Source organism: Kwoniella botswanensis, chromosome 1, assembly GCF_036426115.1.
Source record: "Kwoniella botswanensis chromosome 1, complete sequence".
In the NCBI taxonomy this organism is placed as follows: domain Eukaryota; kingdom Fungi; phylum Basidiomycota; class Tremellomycetes; order Tremellales; family Cryptococcaceae; genus Kwoniella; species Kwoniella botswanensis.
This window is the reverse complement of record NC_088599.1, coordinates 1,038,584-1,066,523: the sequence shown is the minus strand read 5'-3', so window position 1 is coordinate 1,066,523 and position 27,940 is coordinate 1,038,584. Positions and strand designations below refer to the sequence as shown.

Below are 27,940 nucleotides of genomic sequence, written 5' to 3'. Positions count from 1 at the left end.
GATCTGGGTTCAGGCACAACAACGGTGACACAAGCGTAACAGTACCCGATACAACCAGCTGGGAAGATACACATCTTCATAGATTTGTAATCCTCAACGATCTCAGCAAATCTAGCCGCTCAGCTTACAACGATCATCCATAGCTCGAGGTGCAATGTTCTGGAAAGCCAAATCAGCTTCGATACCACTTCCGGCGGATCCATCGATCAGACGATCTCACCTCTCCCCAAACGAACTGGTGACGAGACCAGCAGGTGATGAAGTGACGGTCGTAGGGGATTTCTTCTCATACTCTGTGAGTGTCATCATGCTCTGGGGACTCTTGATATCAGACTGATAGACTGTCACTGCAGGCTGAGAAATATGGTAATAAAGTAGCGTGTTACTATAGGGATGTGGTAGATGTCGTTGAAGAGACAAAGATAGTGCCTAAATCGGATGGTTCGGGAGATGAGAAGAAGTCATGGAAATAGTGAGTACTGTTCTGCTGGCGTGACTCGAGTGTACTGACCATTACCATAGCTTCACCTTGTCACCACCCAAGCCCGTTACATATACCGAGCTGGATTCCACTGTGACGGCGTTGGCTTCAGGCTTGATCAACATCGGCTTTACCAGTCTCTCTCAGCCTATCGCTTTTAGACCCAGAGTATCCATATATGCTGATACATCTCTAAACTGGCAATTGATGTCACAGACATTCGCAAGACTAGGTCACGTACTTACAACAGCTTATACGACTTTGGGAGAAGAGGGCTTATTGACTAGCTTGAATGAACCGGAAGTAGAGCTCTGTTACTGTGGTGAAGGCCAGGTAGAATTGATAGGGGGAGTGATAGAAAGAGCGGAGAGAGTCAAGTGGATCGTATACGATGGAGATGAAAAGAGGATCAAGCAGGTTAGTACCTGTATTCCATGTACTTCTCATGTCCGTCGCTCAGTGCAATCGTGTTGCAGGAAACGATACAGAAGATTAGAAAAGTGGTGGAAAGTAGAGGTGGGCGTATAACTACTTACGCCGAGCTGAGGCAATCTGGAATCGACTCGCCCGTCACTGAGTTCGGCGACAAGCCGTCCGAAGATGATCTGTTCTGTATCATGTATACTAGTGGATCTACAGGAACACCTAAGGGTGTATTGTTGACACATAAGAACATCGTATCGTCCAGTGAGTTCTCACGTTCCTCAGACCCAAATACCGCTGACGACTTCTCGAAGTTGCTGGATCGGTGTTGCTGTGGGGAAAGAACTTTACTCCCTCGGATTTATTATTAGCTTATCTGCCCTTGACTCATATCCTTGAGCAGGTGAGCTGATTGTTCTTGGACTTCAGTCGGTGTACGAAGTACTGACTCTCGAGCAGTTTCTCGAGTTCACGTTCTACTTCCTTGGTATACCAATTGCTTATGGAACAGTCAAAACACTTTTGAACGATAATGTCAGGAATTGCGATGGCGATTTCATCGCTTATAAGCCGGCGAGTCTTCCTATATTCCTATACGTACTGGTATGATCTGCATTGACGAACCCCTTTTATAGACCTTACTACCTGGTGTCCCTGCAGTCTACGAAATGATTCGGTAAGCGATGTAATCAGCCTAATCCCGTTCTGGAGCTGATCATTCCGATCCAGTAAGGGCATGGTCAAGAAGATACATGATGCTGGGTCGGTGGTTGGGACGATATTCAATCTGGCGGTATCGGGAAAACAGACTCTACCCTGGCCTTTCTCCTCAGCCATCGACAGAATCCTGTTCGCGAAAGTCAAAGCGGCGACAGGAGGAAGACTGAGGTTGGCTATATCTGGAGGTGGGGCCTTGAGTTTGGATACGCAGAAGTTCTTGTCTACGGTCTTGGTACAGCTCATACAAGGTGAGTTAAGATCAATCGATTGGACAAGGCCAGAATTGACCTGGTCACACCCTTAGGCTACGGATTGACTGAAACCTGCGGCATGGCAACTATCTGCACACCACAATTCTCTCCCATGGGCAGTGTAGGGGTCATAGGTCCATCTTGTGAGGTGAAGTTGCAAGGTGAGTGGCTGTGCTCGAGACAACTCACTGTGTTCACGCTGACCATCTTTTTTCAAGATTATCCCGATGCCGGCTACCTTTCATCGAACAAACCTCCCCAAGGAGAAATCATGCTAAGAGGCCCCAATGTGTTCAAAGGGTAGGTGTTGTCTGTAATTCGTATCGCTAATCGAATTAGATATTTCAAACAGGATGAACTCAACAAACAGAGCTTCACGTCAGAAGGTTGGTATAGAACAGGTGACATAGGTCAGGTAAGTATTCCAGAGTTCGGATTATTGGCCTAATAATGCTCATCATGTACTTTATACACTTAGTGGAACATCGATGGCACTCTTAGTATGATTGATCGAGTTAAGAATCTCGTGAGTGAAAATTGGGACTAAAAAGGAGCTGATCAGATCCAGGTTAAACTTTCAAATGGGGAATATCTGGCTTTGGAGAAGGTCGAGTCTATCTACAAGCACTGTAGTATGTCTACATACCTAAGAGGGTGCCGCATGGGCTGATCATTCGTTGTAGATTCGGTGATGATGCTGTGTATAGTCGCACCTTCATATGCGGATCGACCAGTTGCGCTGGTATATCCTGTAAGTCGCTCGTGTCAGATGTGAAACGAAATTTCCGACTCATCAGTCACGCACAGCACGAAGGAAATCTTCGGAACCGTCTCAAAGCCAATGGGATAGTGGACGATGGCGGACCGAAGGAATGGGCCTCGAACCTGACGATCGTCAGTTACCTGCTCGGGGAATTGCGAGACGAAGCCAAAAGAGGTGGATTGAAGGGAGCCGAATTGATTAGGGATGTGATTATGACCGAAGAAGAATGGTAAGGTTCCTCATAACTCTAATTATCTCAGTTACCGGATGTTCGTGACTGACTCGAAACAAAACAGGTCACCTGAGAATGGTATGCTCACGCCTGCGATGAAATTGGCTCGGAACAAAATCAGTAAGAAGTACGAGAAAGAGATCGAGAAAGCTTTGGGAAGGAGTTCCTAGGTGAAGGATCCGTTTCAGATTGTGTTCGTTCCGGCAGACTCAGTTAGTCAGTTAGTCCGAATCCGAGACGTGTTTCAGTCATATTCGATGTACCAAATGTATAATCAGAATTAAGAGTGTAACGGCGGATGTCTCGGCAACTGCCTGGCAGCGTGACATGAGGAAACGCGTTGATAGACATAAGTGTTGGTATCCAGTTCATACCCTCAAGACATCCTATCCCCCAACTCCATTCTTCGGGTTTGCTTAGACGCGATATGCAGTTTCCACCAGAAGATAACAGAAAGTTCAATGTGCCTAATGGATAAAATGAAAAAGCGCGACTTTACGGCGCGTCGCAGTCACAGAAAGATTTCAGCCATTTGCTGTTTTCCCTGATACTTCCATAATCATGCTGAAAGTCTCTCATGTTCCAAGCTATTGGAAGATTGGATTGGCCAAAGGGTCGTGACGCCATCTTCTGATATGACCCAACCTACGTGCTTAGGCTGATGTATGATGCCAAGTAACGCGAGCGCCGATCTACCGATTTCGGGTAACTTTTGTACTTGAACCCTATCCTAGAAACCTACTGAAGAGACGCGATGGATTGATTTTACGGTGGCGGGCGCGTCATATAGAGGAAAAAAATCAACCCAAGAGAACGAGCTAATAGATGAGTAAATATGATATAGAAAGATAGCCCATGATGAAGATTGGTACGATGTTCTTTTCCTTTCTTTTCTCTTTACTTGTTCGTGTACTTCCTTCATCAACGATTTCGAAAAATCTCCTTCTCCCTTCTCCCTTCTCCTCCAACAGAATCTCTATTCCGACTTTCGAGCCAGGAGCTCTCAATTAGCCTCGACGGCAATTACCTTCGTTTCAACAAAGTATAGACTACTTACACCCTCCTACTTCACCTCGCGAGCGAGTCAAATTAATCAATCGTCGTCAAGATCTTCGATCCATCCCTTCAAGACTACTACCTACTCTACTAGAAATCTATCTTCAAGATGGCGCCGGTCGTCGCTTCTGCCGTGGCACTCTTGGCTATTGCCGGAGCTGTTGATGCTAAACCATTATTAAAGCCTGGAAGACATGCGAACCCTCATGTCGCCAGCGTATTGTCTGCTTCCAAGAGATCTTTACATTCTCTCATGGCCAGGTATTACGGTACGAAACATGGATTGGTGAGTTCGATTCCTATGTGCTATCTATCTTGGCCAAATCGTCGCGCTAATATTCCCTGATACCCGAATTAGTCCAAGCCGCCCCCACTTCCCGAGAAGAGAGATACCACTCTCCCAGCTGGATGGTCGTACTTTGGTTGTGTTAGTGAATCATGGGAAGAGAGATTGTTGCAAGGCTTTGCTTTTTCCTCATCATCTCTCACACCCCTTCTATGTGTGACTCAGTGTACTAAACTGGGATACACTTTCGCCGCTACTGAATTCGGTGACGAGGTGAGTCGTGCCCAACCTGATTCATCAAAATTTCAGCTTATACGATTAACTTGTAGTGCTATTGTGGTGACGAATTCGTCGGGACCGGCGGTGGTCGAGCAGACGATACGACCTGTAACGTGCCTTGTGAAGGTGACACCAGTGAAGGATGTGGTGCCGCTTGGTACTTGTCTCTTTACCAGTATAACTCGAGTGAGCTAGCCTCATGTAGTGGTGTCGTCACCACCGCTTCAGTGACAGCCACCCTTCCTACCGCTACTGAAGTCACTACGACTGTCGTGGAGAACGGTACCACCTCAGTCGGAATTGTAACTGCCACTGCCAACTCCACCAATGCTGTCCCCACCGCTTCCGTCACCGCCAATGCTACCGATGCTGTTTCCACCACCGCTTCTGCCACTACTACTGCCTCCTACCCAGTCTACACCGATGCTTCCGATGCGTCCGAGTGGTACTCTCTCGGTTGTGCCGTGGACAGCGATGATCGACTTCTTACGGGTTCCAGCAAACTCGGTTTCACTGGAATGACCATTGACAGCTGTCTCTCGTACTGTGAAGATGCTGGATTCAAGTACGCCGGTGCTGAATACGGTGACGAATGTTACTGCGCCAATACTCTACCAGAGAACGTTCAATATCACGAGGACTACGCTTGTAACGTTGTTTGTGATGGCAATGCCACGGAAGCTTGTGGCGGTGGATATGCCTTGGAACTCTTCGAATTGATTTCAGCTGCCGGAAATAGTACCGACTGCACCACCTCTTCTTCTTCAGTACCTTCAGGTGTCCTCATCGCCACTGGTACCAAGACCGGAATTACTACCACCGCCGCCACTGCCACCGCTATCGCCACCACCGCTGTCACCACCACTGCTGCTAACACTACTGCTGCTTCGACCAAAGCTGCCACTACGGTAGCTAGTGGCACCACTCAGACCGCCGCTACCACTGTCTCAAGCACCACTCAGACAGCAGCTGCTTCATCAGAGTCTCACTACGTTTGGGCTCACCACATGGTCGGTAACACGTACCCATACACCCAATCCAACTGGGCCAGCGATATCTCCCAAGCCCAAGCTGCCGGTATCGATGGTTTCGCTTTGAACATGGGATCTGATTCATGGCAAGTCGACCGAATCAGTGACGCCTACTCTGCTGCTGGTTCTTCCGGATTCAAGCTTTTCCTCTCTCTCGATATGACCGTCCTATCATGTAGTAGTTCAAGCGACGCCAGCAACCTAGTCAACCTGGTCAAGAAGTTCTCTGGTCTTTCTGCTCAAGCTGAACACGATGGCAAAGTCTTGGTATCTACTTTCGCTGGTTCAGACTGCGGTATCTCATGGCAAAATGACTTCGTCAGCGCTCTTGAGGACGCTGGTGTATCCATCTTCTTCGTCCCCAGTATTTTCTCCGACCCATCTACCTTCTCATCCGACTCATGGATGGACGGTGAACTGAACTGGAACTCTGGTTGGCCAATGGGTTCAGATGACCTCGATACTTCCTCCGACAAGAAATATATCTCTGCTTTAGGCGACAAAGAATACTGGGCTGCCGTATCACCATTCTTCTTCACCCACTTCTCACCTTCTACTTGGAACAAGAACTGGTTGTACAAGTCTGACGAATGGCTCTACGCTACCCGATGGGAGGATTTGATCGCCATGCGAGACCAAGTCAAGTCGGTCGAGATCCTCACCTGGAACGATTACGGAGAATCATCATACATTGGTCCAATCGAAGGTGCTCTTCCTTCCGGCTCTGAGGTATGGACCAATGGTTTCACTCACACTGCCTTGAACTCTTTGACTACCTACTATGCCACTGCCTTCAAGACTGGTTCGTACCCCTCGATCACCGAGGATGAAATAGTCATGTGGGCCAGACCTCACCCTCACGACGCTACTGCCTCGTCTGACAGTACCGGTAAACCAACTGGATGGAACTACACTGAGGATTACCTTTGGGCCGTCGTCCTCGCTACTGCCGACTCTACAGTCACTTTGACTTCCGGTTCAAACACCCAGACATTCCAGGTATCAGCCGGTTTGAACAAACTCAAATTGGCCATGTCAGCTGGTTCAATCTCCGGTTCCATCTCCAGATCAGGATCGACCGTCGCTTCTTACGACGCTGGTTCTGCTTTCACCTACACGACTACCCCTGAAACATACAACTACAACTACTTTGTCGGATCGAGCTCCTCATAAATTGTATGTAGTGCCCTAGAGCTCTCTGCCTGTATATCATCGTAAGATAAGTGGATGCGGGAATATGTACACAAGGGGGTAAAGCTTGTGTTTGTAGTACTTAATTTCTCTTCTTCTGTGCTGGCACGGACAATCATAATCTATAGATGTTTTCTTCATAATGATATTATTCAAAGTAGTCAGTCTCCTTATAAGTCTTTTCGGGATAATTTTTAAACGTTCTCTCCATCTATCTACCTGTCTTCTTTACGGAATCCCTCTTGATACGAGGTCATGCACATAATAATGCAATAATAGATATCTCCAAATACAAATCCTCTTTCATATTTCGAACTCAGTTTGCAACTGAAATCTCAGTCGCGACAAAAGTCAAAGGGATTACGATGAAATGATATCGCTTCAGGGCCCTTTAACATTTTGAGCGTTAGTCTTGATGATCCCATCACGCATCGAGATCTCTCAAGATCGGTTCTATGGTTCGTCTATCAGGTGTATGCAATTGCGCAATCGAGCAAGCCGGTCTGCTCGAATCAAATTGATGGGTTGCACACTTAGCGGGACGGAAAACGGAGAAAAGCTATTGCCGCATAGGAAAAAGCGGCACTTGTTGGCTTTCCTTACTCCTTTCGGATAAAACCAGAAGGTTAACATCCGCAAATAAGTTTACTTGTGAAAAAGGCGTAGGCGTAGGTTCTGGACCTTCCTCTAAAAGTACCCATCTTTCAATCGACATGGACTAATGCTCGGCCGGAAGAGGACGCAGTTAATGCAGTACAGTGTATATGCATAGGAATCGGAATTCATTCAGCATTGTTCAGAATAGACTGCTATCTTCAGCTACGAGATGGCCACAGAGTCTTAGTTTTTCATCTATCACCTTATACATCTTCCTTCTCTCTTCCATGCTTTCAGTATATCATATCATTATCATCGATAGCAGCGAGCAACAGGCCCAATAGGTGATCGGGAAGAGAGTGTGTGTATCCCAGCATTCTCTCACCTCGAACCGCACACCGGAAAAACAGGTTTCTTACTGGTTTAGGGAAATTAGAGCCTCGCTTCTCACGTCATTGTAATTGCCAAACCCATTGTAAGTCCTTATCAAAGTTTTTGCTCCAACCATAAAGTACTCCTGGGTTCCTTGTTTGTCTTTATCAATTTTCAAACGATACCCTTCCATCATCATCATCACCATCGTCGTTTCTATGCTCACGGTGACTCTCAGACAACTATATACGATACGCTAGTCACTTGCCCTCCTTTGGACTGCTCCGGGCCGGACATACGGGTCAATCCGATCAACACCCATTGCCGATCAAGCTTTCTATCTTACATACGCCTTATCTCGCAAGATACCCTCTCGCATTGTCAATTTCAATTCATTCGTCCTAGTCTAGTCGACATGCCATCCCGCTGGCACCCACCAGGGTTCACCTCATCTACACCAGGCTCAGCCGCTTCTTCTCGACCATCATCTAGAGCCTCTTCCCCTACCAGGAATGGTCCAGCATCGCGACCGTCTCACATCACCTTACCCGGACGAAGACGTGAGGGAACAGTGGATTCTGGTGATCCCTTATCAGACTATTTCTCTGGGTCGTATGGTAGTCATTCAGGCTTAGATACTCCCAGTTCAGCATCTGGTCCAGCATGGGGAGGGCTGATCACGCCAAGTTCTTCGACACCCGGATTGATAACTCCCGGTGGAACTTCGCACGCCCCGCATATAGAGATCATACTCGATTCAGATCATTTAGTCATGCGAGGTGCAGGAGGTGACATGAATCCTGCTTATCTGTCTGGAAGAGTGGAACTGGATTTACCCCATGCGATCAATCTGAAGGAGTTAACGATGCACATGACAGGGAAAGCAAAGGTTCAGTTCTCAGATAGCTCAGGGTGAGTACTCATCTATCTCTGAGCTATGCAGATACTGATATAATCGCCCACAGAACATCCTCGAAAAATCACCACTTCACCCATGTCTTCACCACCCATGATTGGTCTTTCCTGCAAGGTGGGAAAGGTCACGCGCACACGCTCAAAGCAGGCCACCACTCCTTCCCATTCTCTTTCATGCTGAACGGTAACCTTCCCTCGACACTTCGTACATACTCCAGCGACGCTAGCATCGTGTACAAACTTCGCGCTACAGGGGTCAGGACCGGTTTCGCCAGTAACATTTCTACTCAAAAGGAGTTCACCCTCGCTAGGATGTATACCTCGGACGCATTGGAATTCACTCAAACGCTGGAGATTGAAAACACCTGGCCTGGTAAGGTCATGTACTCGCTTACGTTACCATACAAGGCTTATGCGGCCGGCGATGAGATACCTGTCAATGTCAAGTTCATGCCTTTAGCTAAGGGAACTAGAGTCACGCAGGTGGTATCGGTGTTGAAGGAATACACCTTAGTACATACGAGGCATTCTTCTCGTCCCGAAACGAGGGTATTGAGTTGTGTCAAGCACGAGATGCGACAAGGTAGAGCTGTAGAGGTTGCTCGAGAACCCATCAGACCACCATCACACTGGTATGATCCCACCCCTGCTAATCGAAGTCTTACAACCTCAAGACAGTCTAGTCCCGCTGAGACACCGGTGGTAGGCTCCCGAGCCAGATTAGCACCTACGTGGGGTGAACGACCTGAAGATTCTTATTTCCCCGGTCCAGCTGCGGGTCCAAATGGGGACGGTAGTAGTAATAGGAACGCTCAAGCTGGACCATCCAACTCTTCAACCCACGAATCGATCTCGACAGAAGAAACGGATATCGAAATTGGAGATGATGAAATCAACACTCACTTTTCCATACCTATCCCCGACTGGGTTACACCTTCCCATGCTATCCATCCTGTATTCATCACGCACAAAATCAAATGGTCCTGCTCGATATCCAATCCCGACGGACATGTCTCAGAACTACGATGTGCATTGCCTATCTTGATATTAGATCATAGTCTATATGACGAAGCGAGAGCCGCCGGAGCTAGTACCAGGGGATTATTATTTGGACAAACCACTGAAGAACCTCAGGTGGATCTACCAAGTTATAGTAATCACGTATATGATCGTATCGCAATCGCAGATTCGGGTACGACATCTGGATTTATGCCCCGATCATTACAAGCTACACCTTTACCTTCACCTCATGATGATACGCCGCCTAGTAGGAGTAGGCCACCTTCTCGACCCGCTTCGCCTACTAGACATCAAAGTTACGGTACAGCCTCTACTTCTTCTCGGAGTGGCGAGCCGACCCCCGCTACGGATGTCCCACCGAGGAGACAGTTGAGTCAATGGGCAGATAGCGAATTGCTCATGTCTCTAGGAGCACTACGAACCCACTCAAATGAAACTTCGCCTAATGCGACTCCACCAGACTCACGCGGACCTTCTAGACCATTGAGCAGGAGGAACTCGTTCACCCGATCGGGAAGAAGTAGTAGGACAGGATCGAGAGCGAACTCCAGGGCGTCATCGCCTGAGAGAGGTGGAGGATATAGTCAACCGGGTTCAAACTCTGGTAGTTACGCTGAAGAATCAAATGTCAGACCAGGTAGCGAAAGAAGGAATACGGGTGGTTTACATGGTTTGTTCCATCTACAGAAGAATATTCGACCTTTGTCGCATCTTAGTAGTGGTCGACCAATCCTTAAAGGTTCCAATACTAACAACGACAGTAACGGTATACCGCGTAACGCATCTTATTCAGGTGGACTGAGCAGTTCTCACTCTTCGACCAATGGTAATGGACATGGCAACGAACGGTCGCACGTATCTTTCGCACCGCATGCGAACGTCGTATCGAACGGTCCACCTCGATTTTCAATTGGTGGTGCAGACGGTGATGAAGAGGAAGAAGAGGAAGAAGAAGATGTAGATCCACTATCTAGAGTACCTTCTTACGCTATAGCTTCGAGAGGTTTCCTAGGTGGTGGAGTCGTTCCCTTGGATGTCGCGTTACCCACGTACGACGCTTCGGAGGATATGCAAAGGACCAGAAGTGCGACGGATCTGACGAATAACAGTAGTGGATTAATCAGACCCAGAAGTGACACAGCGTTGGTGCAGCTTGGTGCTCAGGCAGCTGCTGATGCAGAGGAAAGAGCGGGAGAGGAAAATGCAGCGGCATAGTGGAATGATTCAAAGTGTAGTCTGACGAGCCATACATGATATCATTTATATAAACATACATACAGATATAGATATATAAGCAGTAACTGTCGGATTTCGGATTGTGAGTATCAATGCATTAATTTAGATGTCAATCAATTATCGTTATTGTGATTCATGACGACGCCCATTTGTTAGTTCTCATGCTTTTATTGTTCGCCAAATGCAATTATTGCACGAAACTCGTTGTATAATATACATCCATCATATAGACAGCCCTGAATGGTTAAATAGCACAACAAGGTGATACCTGCCGAAATTCCACAGGACAAGACATGCTAAAGTTATAGATTATAAGTATGAAATTGTATTTGTGTATAAAATGATCTAATGCAAATATGTAATGATGGTGTGTGTGTGTGTAACAATATGCGAATCAACCAACTCCCTCTTTTTATTTACACTATAGCGCTATCATTCAAAGGATCTTGTTGTGGGACGATCGTAGGGTTCCTCGACATTGAGCTTTCCTTCACGGGCGTAAGAGATCCCGAGGCAGCTGCGCCAGGCCTGAAGTTCCTCATACCCATGGCACTAGGTCTTTCCAAGCTTTCCACACGAGGTAAAGAGAATTGAAGTGAGCCCCGATCGACTCCTCCACTAGTAGCCGCGCTGAAGTTGCTCGAAGGTGATCCAGGTACAGGTAAAGATCCGCCAAAAGATGTCGATCGATGATGACTGCTGTTAGGATTCGGACTATGATGTATATGATGAGAGCTGGGTTGGCCAGGTAGATGATGATGATGTTGACCTGGTAATGCAGTGTTAGGTCCACGTATAGGTGATAATTCCCTTCCTCCTGTTCCTGGTCCTGCCATTCCAGAGAGCGTGGTGAATGATCCTCTTCGGGTGCTGAATACATCGCCTTCGAACATACTTCCACGTCGGGATGCTCGTCGAGATCGTTCTTCCTCGAATGCTGTTTCTTCTGCTGCAGTGAAGTCTTTAGGTACTGTGTAACAGTAAATTTTGGTCAGTCATATGATATGATCATTCTCAGGTGCCAGATGATTAAGAACTCACACATCACTGCACGGTCAATCTGAAGATGTGCAGATGTCAATAATCAGCTGACGTCTCAATGTATCAAAATCATATAGTAACTCACAGCAACAGGCAATCCTCTATGTCTACCTCGCAGCATGACGAAGACCATGATCAATTTGGATAATTTTCGGAAACCTCCGGAAAACCTAACATGCAAAGACAACTATGATCAGCTCTGGTGTTCTTTGAGGAGAAGAATGGATTACAGAGTTGCACTAACGAGAAATTGTCATATGTCACACCCAAACTCAAGCCTACTGTACCATACGCACTGACCAATTCGAAAATGACATTGAAAATATTGAAGTTGTCTTCTTCATTGTTGATGTGTCCTCGCTGCGAGTATATGAGAATCATTTGAGTATGACAACAGGGCACACTGTGGAGTCAGACTTTGCACATACCTCAATTATACATATAAGCCAAAGAGCAAAAGCAAGCCACCAGATATCTGCAAGGACGAGCAAATCAGCTCACAACCGACTGGCTTTGCATCTTGCCAACTTACCAAAAGCCAATTGTCTCCTTGCGTGCCAACCGATATATTTCGCTACAGCCTGAGCACCCTCACCTTCCGTACCATACTCGTCGTCATCTTCTTCGCCGAATAATCCTAAACTCTTCTCTTCGTATACATTTGTAGCTCGGACCGATAATGCAATCGGGTAAACGGAGATATACTAGTTGTTACGGCGAAAAAATCAGCAAAACAAAAGGTCATAAGACAATAACTGCCAATGAGATTCGACAAACACATACCATCATAATTACATATAGAACCTTGACAGCAGGAGCTAAAGCGCCAAGAGCAACAATACCGAATCCTGCTGCTCGAACAGCTGCAGACTGTAGCAGACCAGCTGCGATCCTTGTACCAACAGGAATACTCTCGATGGCACTGATAGGGGATGATAGACCGCGTTCAGGAAAGAGACGCTTTTCGGAAGATGCAAAAGGGAGCTAGCTTACGGTGTACCAATATCCAAAACCAGGAAACTGACCCAATCGATCAAGCTGTAGCATACAATCAGTATAAGAACAACAGTTAGTAAAAGGCAGTCATGATGACTTACGTGAGAGTGATCAAGACGAGCATTAGGACCCATGTCTGAGTGGAAGGGAAGAGGTATACGAAACATCTATCAATGCAAGGACATTTAGCATTCTGTTAAGGCAAAACCATTGAAGAGTCTACACACCTTCGAGGATGATCTAACAAGAATCGCAAAGATTCAGAAGCACGAGATGATTGTGGAACGAGTTTGTACACCAGATAGCTACAGTCGAGCAATGAAAGGTCAGCTCTCGTTGCTAGAAGTCATTACTTATTGTACATGCGACTTACACTGTTCCTCGAAGACTGTTGATGAGTAACATGGGATTACGGGGTACGTGAGCTAGGTGTAGAACGGAAGACTGTGGCATTGGGATGTTCAACTTACAAGATAGGCTATATCAAAGAACAAGATCCAGATCAGTCTGGTTATCCATGGAAGACTGAAGAAGGTACAACTTACAAAAGCCGTATTCCCAGCAAAGATAAGAATAATCACGACTGAATAACAAATCAGCTGAATGAGCTTTCCTCGGACTGTAATGATATAGGTGACTTACCGACTATCATCAGGTAAGCTCCTTGGAACGGTACCATACTCAAGTCGCAGAGACTCATACCCGTATTTGAAAAGGCGGATACAGACTGAAAGAGGGCGAACCAAGGTATCTGGACCATCCTAGGTTGGGCTTCAAAGACATGATCGTATCTCCCCTGCGCCGAGATATAGGGGGCTATAATCACAAAGGCGGCTAACTGGAAGAAGATAAAATACTGAGGTAATATTGATGCATTAGCTGACGTTGTTTAAGGGTAAATTGTCTCGAGTTCTGGTATGACTAAGAAATGTTATCACGACTCACCCCAACAACGATATACAACAGCACCCTCAACGCTCTGTACTCGACCCCACCTAATTCATCCATCTGTTCCGTCGTCAGACTATGGAACATCGAATTCCTCCCTACGACAGCTGCGAAGGAGATATAGGGGACTTCCTTCTCAGTCCCACTGGCAGCAGCTATACTTCCCCTGCCTGCTGTGGTGTTCGTCCGAGGCACAGTCATCGTTTTGGCCATCGTCAATGATCTGGTTAGATTGTTGGTCGCCTCTGGGAAAGCCCTCCTAAATAATTTTTTACCAATTTCAAATGGAGTTGGGAAACCTCCGAATCCGCTCATTCGCGGGTCGGGCCTGTGCGATACGGTAGGTCGTAAGGTGTATGTACGAGGGAAGTTGCCGGACTGTAAAGTTGGTTCGCGAGGGAGTCGATCTGTACCCAATTCAGGGATCAGCATTGTGGAAGAGTACGACGAAAAGGAAGGTAGGGTACAAGGGTGAATGAACGCACCTCCACCAGCTGCACTTCGGAAAGTCGCAGATCTAGGGAAACCTCCGCCTTCACGTTGTGTAGTAGCTCCTCTTGGATCTTGGTAATCCGCTTGCTCGTCATCGAACGCGATGGTCTTGGATCGGGGGAAGGCATCTGCACAGATGGAAATGTCATGAGCTTGATTCTGACTGTGGTAAGGGATTGCACTCACCGTCTGCAAGTTGAAGACCGGCATATGGGACTCTTTGCCGAGGTGAAGGTGGCAAACCTCTACCCTCAACATTCTCCTCTGGAGTAAGTTGACCAGGACTCTGAGTGACCGGTCCATCATCATCTACCACCGAAGCTTTCCCATCTTCGACCGCTTTCTCCAGAGCGTTATTAAGCTGTTGACCACTCTGTACTCCTCTCCCATCGTCTAGACTCAATCCCAATACTCCGCCATTATCCGAAGGTAGAGGTACATCATCTATATGTTCAGGTGTAGGTGCAGGTGTCTTGATCGAAGTTCTTTCACCGTCATACCATCCCATCGGATTGACCAGTCCGACACCACCACCTGATACTCTCTTGATCATATCGGGATTGATCTTCTTATGTCCCTTTTTCTTCGTATCGTGCTTCTTAGCTGATGATTTGTGGTGAGACCCTTTGGGAGAGGGTGGGGCGGCTGTGATGGGTTTCATCACGAGGGAAGGGGTAGAAGTCCGACCTTCGTCGGTGCCTTCCTTAACATCTTCTTCGGGCTGAGAGGAAAAACACGACACTGTCGGTCAGGACCGAAGACTCCTGGAAGAGAGGTAGGACTCACACGCTTATCTTTCGTTGTAAGCCCACTAAACTTCTTCCTGATAGCTGAGACAGGTGCACCGATTGTACCGACTCTAGAGAAAGTTTTGCTGAATCTGAAACCTTTAGATCGAGCTTGACGCTCTTTCAATACGTGTTTGAAGGTTTGTCGAAAGAAGTATTGTCTGACGACAATCATGAGGATGGATACGAAGGTCTATTTACAGACCGGGTCAGTCAGTCGTGAGCATTGGATTGAGTCAATAGCAAATAGGTGGACGCCAGAGGACTTACCAAACTACCTATAACCATTTGAAAGAATAACAAAAATTGCTGAAACGCACTCAGCGTACTGAGATTTATCGTAGCTAGACCAGTCACAGTCATAGCTGACATGCAGCAGAAGAGACAATCCACATAATCGATATGATATTCGGTATTCGCTCCATACATGATCCCCGATAATATCAACGGAATCTGTGTTGTACAAACACGTCGATCAGTTCGTTGTAAGAAAGAGAACATGTGAGACGGACGTTACTTACTATGGTAAAAGCCAATAGATGTATACGATAAAAGTTTAATGATTTGAAAAATCTGGTTCTCCATTTCTGCGCCGTGGTAGGTAAGGCGAGATGGGATGGTAAGGAAGGTAATGATGGCATTTTCGATATCATCGGTCTTCATAGAACGGTCTCAAATCCAATCGCTACTTTTAGATTAATCACTAGTTGGTGATATTATAGATGTAGATGTGTCGGTATGATTTGATTATTTGATTATCATGAGACCGGGTGAAGACAGCTTTTATATTGGAGGTACAACCATATCGTCCATACAGTGTTTTCGTTCTGGTTATATACTAGAGGGATGGAGATGAGGTGATCCAGTAGTACAGTCCCGACAACGATCCTGAGAAATTTGTGATAATAGACAGGAAGATGTAACTCTGTTCTCTTGCTACACGTGTGATTTTCGAGTCCCGGTCCAGGTGTTGATGTTGATGTCGATCTCGAATTTTTACACAAGAGGGTAGTAAAGGGTTGAATGATAGATAAGGGTTTAATTGATGCGGCTATGGTGTTTTATACAAAGGAAACGTTCGATATGGTGAGCATAAGCTTTGATGACCAAAGGAGGGTGGAAGAGATCTACAATACACGATTTACAACCGAGAAAGAAGGAGGGAAGAGGGGGAGAGCTGTGTTGATCTATTTTAATTGAATTACGCAATATTTTACCACGTGAACTTCCAAGTGAGTAGCCCAAATTAGAACAGCCCCTCTCTCATCTCCACCTTCTCCTCTCGGCTACATAAACGATGGTGGAGTGTGCTTACATAGTAACATCGTCATGTTAACACCGGCATTTTCTACTGATAGCAAATCCCTCGATGGAATCTGCTTGATGGGAACTGATACTACCAGCTACACTAGTGCAATTGGCAATCACAATCACAATCACAGACACGCACGACTCGGCCAAATGAAAACATCAATGCGCGTTTCATCGTTTCACCCTTGGCATTGAAATCACAATCAACATCACCACACTGCATACCCTTATCTCCCTGTTTCGGCCTCGAATTCGAGTTCTTGATAACACTGACAGGTGAAGCATGAACGTTTTATTGTCGATATGCCCCTCCTTCGGGCTTGGTGAACGTTCAATGACTGACATTGGCTTCACATATTTTTGCCAAGAGAACTAAAGGCCTGATCTGTCGGCAATGGAGAAAGACGATAAGTTATTCACTTCATGTGCTTATCGCACATCACGTTTGATAAGGACTTTTGTGCTCATTCTTGCTGACGAAGGAAGGCGTGTTCAAGGGGATGAAACGTTTGTTCGCCTTACTTTCTTATCTACAGACAGATACAGTGTCTATCCCCACTCTCCCAGATCTGTGATGACATGAAACAGGTAGTAGACATGACTATCAGGATTTGCGAATAATGTTTGCCATCCAGATATATTGGGTACATGATATTATCGTTGAATCTCTTATGTCTATAGCACGGTATTGTTCATGCATTTCTTATCTTTATCAAGTCTATGAGCGTTATCTCCTCCCACTCGATCATCTATCTTCTCCAATCTGACCTGCTACTGTGTTCTTCCCTCCTATGGCGCACCGCCAGCTTTCAGTCTTCTAGCTCTCAATTCCCTAAGCGCAACTATACCGGTGTAAGTAGCGATAACTGACAATCCCAAGAACGCAGGTAAGAGCTATTCCACAACAGAGTCAGCATGTGTCTAGTTCAGTGATGTACGACCAGAAGATTCGTCAATTATAAAGAGAAATTTTGCGCTTACATGGTATAATTTGAGTCTGAGCCAATAAACAAATATCAACGCTTCCAATGCACCCAACACCAACAAGAAGATATACGATGATACAGGGGGAGTTTGGAAATTGAGTGAAGGGGATATCTTGCCGACCTGTAAATAACATACATCATTAGTCATTCTCATTAATTAAGATTGGTATTTGCAGTACCATGGGACTATGTCTGCGAAAATCGATTCCGCAGCAGTAGGAAAGTTGACTTACCAAACCCAACAATACCGTCCAAGGAGCCAAAGTAACTATAGTCCCAATGATTGATAAGGTCCATCCAACAGTCTTAGGATCCTCTTTGAATGTATGGAATATCTCCTGTTGAGGTTGGAACGCAGGTTCGCCCTGTCTCGGAGGGAGGTCATGTCGTTTTCTAGGGATGGGTTTGAGGATAGAAGGTGGTAAGGAGAGTTGTCCGAGGGGGTATGCAAGGGGTTCGAGGGAGTCTAGGGAGCTGAGAAGGAGGGTGAGATGGAATGAGCCGTGGGTCGTGAGAAGTGCTGGATGGGGTTTGGCAGTGTTCTATATTGGTAAAATAGTTGGATTAGTTTACTCCGCAGTATATAGAGAAAGTGGTTGGTTTGACGTACAATGGTAATCTGCGCTTTGCCATTACTCTTCACGCTGACTGGTAGAGTCACATCATCCCCTTTCGGATCTTCGAACAGCAGATGAGCTTGTTGAGGATATACACTTTCGCCTGAGGTGGTGTCAACGACGGAGAATGAAAGCTTGAACGTTGATCCTTCGGTCAGAGTGATGGGCGAGGGAAGAGGTGTAGGTTCCTTCAGTCTATGATCCGTTGATGGCCTTATCAGCTTTCCTCAGAGCTCCTTCTTGGTACCAAAAGATGCATGATTGGACAAGTGGAGCTTGAGGTGGATGACTCACGTATACGTAGCATCCCCCAATCCATCAGAAGAAGTAACAGCTACTTTCCCCTGTTTGATCCCTATCGCACCCTTTCCGACCACCGAAGAAGCTGCTACGAGACCGAGCAGAGCCAGACGACGTAGCGAAGTGAGCATGATGATGAGATGGTCTATACTCTTTTGTTTCTGATGGATGTACAGTTATTCTTGAAGTGATCGATTATTGCTTCTTGCTCTGGTAGGTGGACGTGGAGGAATGATGATGAACCACCACGTGGTATAAAAGTGGCACTTAGCTCGGAACACGCTCTAGCCGAATATCCGACAGGCTGCATAAACCTATCGGCAGTGGCTTACTTTTGTTTGCTAAAAGATGCAATGACATCCAGTCATGCAAGTGTGTAAGACTATCAAGTCAGAGTATCGTGTTTGACGAATGTTCGTTATACGATTCTAAGGAGCTCTACACTATTCTTCCTCATTCATTATACCGCCATGATCAACCTCTTCAAACGTCTACTCCGCGATATGGGCTCGTATATCGATAGAACACCAGGGCTTATTGCGGTCCCTCTTGGGACTGGAGCAGCGGCACATGGGATATCACTATGGCCATCCCCATGGCCATGGACCCCTACTGAGGAGAACAACGATCATCTGAAATGAGTAGTCGAAATGTTTGTATCACGTATGCGTATCAGCTCAAAAGTGCATCACCAACGGATGCTTGCAGTTCCTGGTAACCAAGCATAACAGATTTCGATATATGATCAATGAGTCAGCCCCAATAAGACATGGGAGTTGCTCATAGCAAACAAGGTCTCAGAAGAACATGGGAGTCCCTTCTTGACTCCACAATACCCTCTACGCAACACAACCTTCATTAAACCACTTACAACTCTCCTACCATCTACCACGGTATACCGATCCAAAATGGTAATCTGCCTTACCAACATCTCCGACGAGACCGATACGGTCCAAGCCGACATCATCCATGAAGAGAATTCCACCCATGTCCCTTTGACCAAGGTTCTCAATGGGTGGAATGGGAAAGATCAGTAGTGAGGGCTTTGTGCTGAACCAGGATTCGTTATGCGTTATGATCCGGTAAGTGGTATAGAAATAATTTGTGATACCTATCTGATCCCAGTACGCCTTGAGCTGACGACATATCCATATTATAGATCGATTGTCTGATAGTCTTCTTCCAATGATCTCCCTAAATCGACGATTCTCAAAAACTCGCTTCTTTGTACTCTTAGATTTTCAAGGAATCGCATATACTATATACCCTATCCTCACATGCTGGATCAACATCACTTTTTTCAATAGAGAACGTGCCATTGTCAAGCTGAGTCCTGATGTTTTGACGATGTTTGTTGAATGAATCATCAACCGTGCTCAAAGGATATCTAGTGACAGGCTCTTGTTTTACGTCAAATACTGTACCACAAGTCAGCAAAGTTGACTCGAGCTCAAAATTCCTCAAGTCATTTGTAATTGTTCTCGTCAAACGCTTCCCACATAAATTTCGACCAGCTTCTTCTTGCATACAGTATGATTACTCGTCCGTTGGTCCATACCAAATTCCAGGAACACTCACATCAGTCACTATGGTGGTCTGTGACGTCAACGTCTCCGAGGAAGTTGATACTCATCAACTCGAATTATCACACGACCAAGAATACACACGTTTCGCCTTATCTCGAGTCCTCTATCACCTTGCAGGCTATGTCGTCCAGTTCATCTGGGTTTCAATGACTGAGGAAGATGCCGTAATCACCATCTGCTGGGATGTTATGGATTGGACCAGGGTCGGCAAAGATGGTAAAGAAAGTCATGAATATGATAGAGAATACTTCTATCCCGGTACGACTATCGAAGACTTCGAGCAGGTTCATGGAAATGATAAGAAAAGAGTGATAGGCGGTATCAGAGGTGATAAAGATCCCAGACAAGCTGCCGAACCCGAACCCGAGGCGAATGAAGAAGACAAAGTTCCGACTAAGGAGGTGGAGATGAACGAGAATCGAGCAAGAGTCTGAGAGCTGAACGGGCTTGTTGTATGTACCACTCATTTCGAACAAGTAGATATAGTGCCTATGACCGGACTACATTTCCCTCTAGTCCTCCACTCATCCCATCACCAGCACTCTCCCACTTCCTATCTGCATCCCTCGATTTCGTGAACTATGATACTCGTCAGTCAACAAGACTGCTAATAAAGCTTTCCATAACACCCCTATATCCACTTCCACTTCCATTTCCATCTGTCGTATACTACCCTTATCAACGTATTAGTTCCTATGGAATCTCATGCACTGAATGTAAAGTATTGAGCTGACGAGATATCTTTGGGTGGACTTGTATGTTGGAGGTCTTTCGGAGGATGTTGGATCCAGAGTATGGTAATGAATTATGTGAGGTTTCATGCCACATTTCCACATACCTTCGTGTTTACTTTTTTTTTTTTTTGCCTACAATGAACAATACTTAAACCTATGATGAGGTATGATGTCTTTGTGCCATCAGTCAACCTCAAAAGCAGCATGAGCGATTCACCTAAGCACCTTTCGTAGGGTGTTATTGATCGCAGAATCCATACTGTCATGATAGCCATAACGGGCGGCTTCTAAAGATATATACAAGGGCATAATGGGACAGAAGGGAAGTACTATACACAATTGTCTCATTAAGAGCGCATATGATGGATGAGATGAAGATTGCAAGCGATTGTCAATATAACAAGCTAAACAGCAATATATACAAGATACAATTCTCTATAATATACACAATTTGCCTGACGCCCTAACGCTAACAAGCATTGATTCCATTCGCTTTCTCCTTCTTCTCCTTGATTTCCGCGGGAGCCACAGCCATCAACCCCATCACCGCCAACTTGAATCCCATAGCAACGACCACTACAACCCATGATCCCGCATACTTGTGCATGATCCCACCGATGAAACTTCCTATGATCATCGCTGAAATATATGCCAGTCGCCTGTTCCTGCCGCTTGAGTGTTTATGATTAAACCCTACGAATAGGTATTTGTCCGAGACCAAATCGACATAGGAGGAAGTCATAGGTGCAGTGGGGATTTCTTGTATAGAAGCCTGACGAGCAGCTGATACTTGTGCGCCTGACATAATTGCGAACAGGGATATGATTACCCACTCGTGTTTCGCTCCGAGTCGAGTCTGAGCTGGACCAGAGGGTGATAGGAAGATGGCTGAGAGGATCAGGAAGATGATTTGACAGAAGACATTGAGAAGTAGCCAGATTCGTCTTCGGACGCCTAGAACGTGGAACAGGATTAGCGTCGGGCTTCCGTAAGGTATAGGAAGTATTAGGTGTATGCACATGGGACGTGATTGGGAAGAGAGCGGGAATGATCGTATGACGTACCAACAAGATGTCCAATATGTCCAAATACCAAAGCAGCACTCAAGAAACTTGCGAGGGAGACACCGGTCAACAAAAGTAGATGGCCCGATACTCTCACTATCGCCACCGTGAGTAGGATGGTATTACCGGTTTCTACATGAGCAAATGCAAAAATTGAAAATTGAAATAAGCGATTTATCTCATATAAACATTGTGTTTGACGGGTATGATATGGGCAAGAGGCTAACTTACGATTAGAAGCGAATGTCGAGAAATCAAGATAAGTAGTTGCGTCCAATATACTGCATAATCGATAAAGGACATCAGCAAATGCTCTTCTTTCGAGAGAAATGGATGGGAGTAGGAGATAAATGTCTGTGACTCACCCAGTAGAGAAAGCTTGTAAGATCAGACAAAGTACCAACGACTGAGCAGTGACTGTATCGCTCATCCAACCTGACCATCTATCATTTCTCTTCCAAGGTGGGAACACCACCTTGGCGGTGGTCGATGTGGCCGTGTTAATGTTCTGAGAGGGATCATTCGATGTACATGTGTTTTGAACATTCCTTTCTTGTTTTTGACCTTCCCAATATACCTCTTGCTCATTCCCGCATACTTCTCCTTCAGCCGGGCATTGCTGGTTGCTTGCCGGTGTTTCAGAGGTCGGCCTTGGCTCTCGTGCTGGATCGTTCATTGATGTACGAGTATAAGCACGTGTGATAAGATCGGTAGTGGAGTTGTTAGCTGTAGAAGTAGGTGTGATCGTCTGAGTGTGTGAAGTGGGTGGAAGTGAGCTTGACATTGATAGAGCGATCAACGATGAGATGCAGTAAATTCAATGATCATCGAGTAATAAGAAGTGAGAAGTAAGTCAACTTAACAAACATGCTTCCTTCTCATCTTATATACACAAAGAAGAGTATCATCGTGTTAAAAGCTTTTTAGTCTTACATTCGTTAATTGTTTGTCAGTTGATAACGAATGACATGGTAGATCATCCCGAAATCCTAAATACTTTTAACAGTATTTGGAGTGACGCAAATCCTTCGGATTACCGAGCATCTCACAACATGCGATACAATGCGGCTGGAAAGGGTAACAACTGTAGGGCTGTAGGTAGATTGAGCATATTGGATTGTCACAAGGCAAGATACCAGAAGGAGAGTAAGAATTCCAAAATCGTTCAAACAAGATTTGGAATATCAGCAGGTAGATATGGAATCGCATTCTCTATCTATTTCAGTAGACCATTTAGCACGGTGCTTCGGCTCGAGATGTCACGTGCTTTGACCCTGAGTTCCAGTTAGTCATGAAATGTTGATACAGAGTGCAAAGATAACAATCAGAGGTCAAAGCTCGAATCGAGATCAAAAATCGACCTATATCAGACCTACAGCTGTGAGAGATACCTGTGATCGTTCATGAGACTAAGCTCGATACTATACAATATGGCGAGAAACAAGACCTACTCTGTGAGTTGTGGCGAGGGTGTCAAGTATCTCCGGACGAGTTGAGCTAATGTGATGGCAATTGAATCTATAGGAGGCCATCTCGTTGTTGAATACTTGTCAATCAAATGCAGCAACGTGAGTCACAGTATCTCGTCAAAGTCTTGTGCAGGAAGAGGGCTCAATGGTAGTAATACCTTTTGATTGCAGCATCGAAGCGATACGTAAATCAGGAGGAAGGTTGAATGAACATGCTGTAGCCGAGATGCACGACTACCTGAGGAAGATAGGATATAAGGTAAATGACAGTTCTTATCTTATCAGATCATATTCTATAGCATAGGAGTATTCACCGTACAAAGCCGACTGATTGTATTGCTGTCATGATGTAGCCTGACGATCTCAACAAGCTCAGTGTCGTGCATATAACAGGAACGAAAGGGAAGGGGTCAACATCTGCCTTCACAGAGCGCATTCTAAGAACACATATACCGAATGGTAAGATTGGTGAGTCCGAAACATCTTGCATTGTCTTATGCATTCTGACATCAAGGACAATAGGATTATACACCTCACCTCATCTGTGTGCGGTACGAGAAAGGATAAGGATCAATGGCGAACCGATATCCGAAGAAATATTCGCCAAGTATTTCTTTGAAGTTTGGGAGAAGTTGGAGGCTGATTCTAAAGTCAGCAATTATCCCTTGCATCTGTCGTCCGTCTGTCATCTGACTCTGTAAACTGATCGGATTGATATCTCCTTCTTTAGACATTGACACCTCAAACACCCCAATTCCCAATATATTTCCGACTCCTAACCCTTTTAGCGTTCCACGTCTTCTTATCTGAATCCATTACAGCAACAGTCCTAGAAGTAGGTATAGGCGGTCTATACGATTCCACCAACATCGTACCCAAACCCATCGTCACTGGTATAACGAGTCTGGGATTGGATCACACTGCCGTATTGGGAAATACGATAGAGGAAATAGCGAGGAACAAAGCTGGGATATATAAGAAGGATGTTCCTGCATTAAGTGTTGTGCAGGACAAGGGAGGGGAAGTTTTGAAAGAGGTTGCTGAGAAGAATGGGGTGAGTAGACCTATATCTTTGTGTTTCGCGACATTTTGCATTTAAAAGTAGGTTGTATCGAGCATCCATCGCTAATTTACTTTTGATTTATCAAGGCTCCATTCGAAGTGATCCCCACGATACCTCCCACGCCATTGGGCTTACCAGGTTCTCATCAACTTATCAACGCCTCACTCGCCGTAGCGCTATGTTCCAAATTCCTCTCCATACAGAAATACCCTTTCCGACCATCTTCCTCTTCCTCCTCTTCTTCAATACCCGAGTCTTTTGTCGAACCGTTAGCGCAGACGCGTTGGCCGGGTCGATGTCAACAGGTGAAACAAGGCGAGACCACCTGGTTATTGGATGGAGCACATACGATAGAATCGTTAAGATCATGCGCAGAATGGGCTTTTGCAGAAGGTAAGAAACCTGATGTATTGATATTCAACTGTTCGGGTGGAAGAGCGGGCGAATCGTTATTGAATGAATTACTCGAAACTGGATCGAAAGTTAAGGGAGTGAGTAGAGAAGATCTAGGAAGAGGGTTCGCAAAAGTTGTTTTCTGTACGAATGTTACGTATACAGATGGGCATTTCAAAAGTGGTGAGTTATCGTTCCATCTCAATGGCCTTCTCCTTTTAACCCTTCTTGTTATTCGAAATCATCACCTCTCACTACTTCCCACACTTTACATGTCTGACCTTTGATGCGTAAAATCTGGCTAATATCTTCGACTTCATTTCCAGACCTCCACGCAACGGCCATAGATCCCAATGACCTCTCTCAGCTTGCCACCCAAAACGCACTTAGAGATGCATGGTTAAAGCTGAACCCTGAGTACAATCCTGATAATGTCCACGCTGTACCTTCCATCCAACATGCTGTCAAGATCGTACGAGAAGCAGGCGAGAGACAGGTATTGGTTGCTGGAAGTTTACATTTGGTAGGGGGTGTTATGGAAGTTGCTGGTTTACAAGATGCTTTGAGTATGGTATAGAGATAGAGAGGTATTGTAAGCGAGATAGATAGTAAACGAGTTGGGTTTGTATGATAGAGTCTGGGATGCACATATATTCATACGCACATGTCAAGAGTAGAAGACAAAAGGTATAAGTGATTTTACCATGGATGAATGCACCCATCTATGATGTTCTCGTAGACTACGTACGTAGTGGGTAGCAGCCGAAGGAGACAACTGTAGATGGGTGATTCTGTGGCGCAAACTTCTCTCCTATGCTATACTCTCATATCACTATACAATCAGATTACAGAACACCGACAGGACAAGGAGATATGATGATGTGATACAAAAAACTCGTAGCCTTGAAGAGTGTGGTGACTGGGCTGGTATTTTACCAATCCTACACCGTTCTTTTCTATTCTAGCTCCAATCGAGAGTAACGCATAGGTTATGTGAATTTTTAGCATCAAAGGTGAAATAGGATGATCTATGCCTTTCTTCAGGTGAAGAGACATTAATCCGAAAACACATTGGAGTCAGTCCATCGAATTTCCCAATGACAGTCATTTGCTCCACCTTCACTTGAGAGACAAGTACTAACATTGCAGATATAAGAACTATTTGCATATAGTGTATCATATCTCATTCACTCGTCAATGTATCTTATCTGGAAATTTGATAAAGCTAATTTTTACAAATGTCAATGATTACGTCCACAGAGGAAACCAAATGATCAACATCTGTTCCCATTTGCGAGAGAAGAGAGTAACGAATGTATCGTATATTATTGTCTCGGTTGTAGTATCGTATGGTTGATTCCTTGTCAATCTAATTCCAGTCAAACTAAGCAATTCTCTCTCACCCCTTTCCAATTGGTTATCCGTAGCCAGTATTCGAATTAAAGCTCCCAATCCTCATATCTACCTCATTACCCTCTCCGTCTCTTCCCTTTCCAACCTTTCAATCTCCCTCTGCCAATAGATAACCCCATCAGCAGCTTTTCTCCTCTTCTCCCTCCTCTCCTCTTCTTCTTTATTATTCACCCCTAGACCCAACACAACATTCGGTACTTTCCCGTTACTACCATAACTTTGTAGGGGGTTAGTGGTGAATGACATTGACATAGCTTTCTTTGCTCGATTTCTCAATCCACCGCCATTTGGTCCGGCGGGCACTCCTTGGTCAGGTGGTAAGGTAAATAAGCTTGAACAGGTGATGATTTATCCAATTCGGCCAGTCGCTTGATCTCATCTTTAGCATTTTCCAAACATGCTTTAGCGTGACCGAGAGTACCAGGTACCAGACCCAGTATCCTCTCGGCTTTGTGGGCGAGGGTGAAAATACCATCTGGAGAATGATAATGTCCTGGTGGCGAGGTTGAACGGGCTTTTCGGTTCATGCGTGAAGATGTGGGGATAGATATGGGATGTCGTTGAGAGGGAGTTACGGGTCGAGAAGAAGTGTGGGATGAACGGGAGTCTGAGGGAATTCGAGTTAGCATGACTGGGGTTCAAGATGAGAAAGGTAATAAGTCAGATGACGTCCGATTTGAGTATTGTTACGTTCATGAGTGGCGAAAACAAGAAGAACGAAAAACGAAGTATGGAAGGAGACTGATGACTGTTGTAGTTATACACAGATGTATGTATTCCAACATGTTAAGGAGGTACACCACCTTCAGAGCTGACGAGAGAGACGATAGGAAATCCAATTCGATCAGGCTGGGGATAAGCTCAAATTCGACTCACCTGACAACTCATCCATCTCCTCATCAACACTCGTAAACTCATCTTCACTCTCCAATTCTTCCCTTCTCCCACCTCTATTTCCGTTTCGACTGTCATTCGATCTTCTACTTCTCTCAGTCTCCTCCATCGATGTTTTCTTCGAGCCGACTTGATTCCCATGGAAGATCAGCGTATCGGTAAAAGGTGATGAATCGTTCGAATATGAATAATTCAATTTACGCAACGACAAGGAGCCGACGGTGGTCTCGTACATTCCACTTGACATTCTCTGGTACTATTTGAGTTTATTTTAGGGTGAGATAAGGTAGGGGTGATATCCAGTATCTATATGTTGCTTTTATATTGTTCTAGTGAAGTCCGTAAGTCGTATTGTAAGGGAATCCTTCTTGACTAATTTTGTATATCAAAATTTATATAACAGAGACAAAGAATTATCTGCTGGTCCAATCGTGTGGAATAGGTTTGTTGAATGATACCTCAAAATTTCTTCTTACTGATTAGACACAAACCACACACAATAACACAAGGGGTCGAAAAGTTTTCAGGAGTTGTGTGTTATCGAGTGGGCGACACAAAGGGGTGAATGTGATGATCTGAGACTTTGATTTTTGGGTAGATTTTCGTTGTTCGTATATCGTGTGACTCGGAGGCAAGTTGAGGAGAATCTTCTTTTGACGTGTGATACTTCACTGTGTGAATGATTTATGCCTAATAGCCAAACAAAGGGGTGGTGATGATAAAGGAGCAAGCAAATAGGTGAGTGCGGTAGTACGTCGTTTAGGAGTATTCCATGTGAAGCTCGCTGTGATTACTTCGGTGATGGGATTCGATACCGAGTCAATGATAAACAGTGGAGTTGAGTTTGAGGGAAAAAGGTATTCCTTGTGAAATGTGAGATATGCGAAATTGGGGGAAGGAAAGATCCAATGTGATCTGAGGTTGTATATGAGTACAAGTAGAATAGTCAACTACCTAGTGGAGCGAGTCGAGGTGGTGTGGTTCCTTTGTTG

The 27,940-nt window shown here is 45.4% G+C and overlaps 9 protein-coding genes across 9 annotated transcripts; 5 read left to right on the top strand and 4 right to left on the bottom strand.

The window, feature by feature from the left end:
• Positions 1–154: 154 nt before the first annotated feature.
• Positions 155–3,040, top strand: L199_000403 (uncharacterized protein; the record flags this gene model as incomplete). The annotated part of the gene is made up of 16 exons (XM_064886170.1): positions 155–295; positions 354–472; positions 523–898; positions 958–1,168; positions 1,219–1,307; positions 1,364–1,477; positions 1,540–1,580; positions 1,634–1,872; positions 1,929–2,036; positions 2,094–2,164; positions 2,228–2,290; positions 2,354–2,401; positions 2,444–2,507; positions 2,559–2,626; positions 2,683–2,867; positions 2,935–3,040. 16 exons carry the CDS (start codon positions 155–157, stop codon positions 3,038–3,040), a joined length of 2,043 nt encoding a protein of 680 aa, XP_064742242.1.
• Positions 3,041–4,035: 995 nt separating this feature from the next.
• On the top strand, positions 4,036–6,695 carry L199_000402 (uncharacterized protein; the record flags this gene model as incomplete). The annotated part of the gene is made up of 3 exons (XM_064886169.1): positions 4,036–4,212; positions 4,285–4,485; positions 4,542–6,695. 3 exons carry the CDS (start codon positions 4,036–4,038, stop codon positions 6,693–6,695), a joined length of 2,532 nt encoding a protein of 843 aa, XP_064742241.1.
• Positions 6,696–8,097: 1,402 nt separating this feature from the next.
• Positions 8,098–10,832, top strand: L199_000401 (uncharacterized protein; the record flags this gene model as incomplete). The annotated part of the gene is made up of 2 exons (XM_064886168.1): positions 8,098–8,594; positions 8,648–10,832. 2 exons carry the CDS (start codon positions 8,098–8,100, stop codon positions 10,830–10,832), a joined length of 2,682 nt encoding a protein of 893 aa, XP_064742240.1.
• Positions 10,833–11,269: 437 nt separating this feature from the next.
• On the bottom strand, positions 11,270–15,759 carry L199_000400 (uncharacterized protein; the record flags this gene model as incomplete). Its single annotated transcript, XM_064886167.1, has 19 exons — positions 11,270–11,823; positions 11,895–11,913; positions 11,980–12,064; positions 12,139–12,254; positions 12,323–12,369; positions 12,427–12,598; positions 12,678–12,816; positions 12,888–12,932; positions 12,992–13,057; positions 13,118–13,195; positions 13,361–13,368; positions 13,436–13,473; positions 13,533–13,746; positions 13,836–14,245; positions 14,324–14,458; positions 14,517–15,051; positions 15,117–15,311; positions 15,389–15,571; positions 15,640–15,759. 19 exons carry the CDS (start codon positions 15,757–15,759, stop codon positions 11,270–11,272), a joined length of 3,159 nt encoding a protein of 1,052 aa, XP_064742239.1.
• A 1,459-nt stretch (positions 15,760–17,218) lies between these two features.
• On the bottom strand, positions 17,219–18,463 carry L199_000399 (uncharacterized protein; the record flags this gene model as incomplete). Its single annotated transcript, XM_064886166.1, has 5 exons — positions 17,219–17,323; positions 17,411–17,536; positions 17,649–17,957; positions 18,026–18,227; positions 18,327–18,463. The coding sequence occupies 5 exons, from the start codon at positions 18,461–18,463 to the stop codon at positions 17,219–17,221; spliced, it is 879 nt and encodes a 292-aa protein (XP_064742238.1).
• Positions 18,464–19,920: 1,457 nt separating this feature from the next.
• On the top strand, positions 19,921–20,352 carry L199_000398 (uncharacterized protein; the record flags this gene model as incomplete). Its single annotated transcript, XM_064886165.1, has 1 exon — positions 19,921–20,352. One exon carries the CDS (start codon positions 19,921–19,923, stop codon positions 20,350–20,352), a length of 432 nt encoding a protein of 143 aa, XP_064742237.1.
• A 769-nt stretch (positions 20,353–21,121) lies between these two features.
• L199_000397 (uncharacterized protein) lies at positions 21,122–22,500 on the bottom strand (the record flags this gene model as incomplete). The annotated part of the gene is made up of 4 exons (XM_064886164.1): positions 21,122–21,606; positions 21,717–21,848; positions 21,948–21,997; positions 22,082–22,500. The coding sequence occupies 4 exons, from the start codon at positions 22,498–22,500 to the stop codon at positions 21,122–21,124; spliced, it is 1,086 nt and encodes a 361-aa protein (XP_064742236.1).
• Positions 22,501–23,146: 646 nt separating this feature from the next.
• Positions 23,147–25,218, top strand: L199_000396 (uncharacterized protein; the record flags this gene model as incomplete). The annotated part of the gene is made up of 8 exons (XM_064886163.1): positions 23,147–23,170; positions 23,241–23,284; positions 23,357–23,444; positions 23,539–23,653; positions 23,708–23,835; positions 23,916–24,239; positions 24,335–24,824; positions 24,968–25,218. The coding sequence occupies 8 exons, from the start codon at positions 23,147–23,149 to the stop codon at positions 25,216–25,218; spliced, it is 1,464 nt and encodes a 487-aa protein (XP_064742235.1).
• An 884-nt stretch (positions 25,219–26,102) lies between these two features.
• Positions 26,103–27,195, bottom strand: L199_000395 (uncharacterized protein; the record flags this gene model as incomplete). Its single annotated transcript, XM_064886162.1, has 3 exons — positions 26,103–26,271; positions 26,358–26,661; positions 26,931–27,195. The coding sequence occupies 3 exons, from the start codon at positions 27,193–27,195 to the stop codon at positions 26,103–26,105; spliced, it is 738 nt and encodes a 245-aa protein (XP_064742234.1).
• Positions 27,196–27,940: the final 745 nt, after the last annotated feature.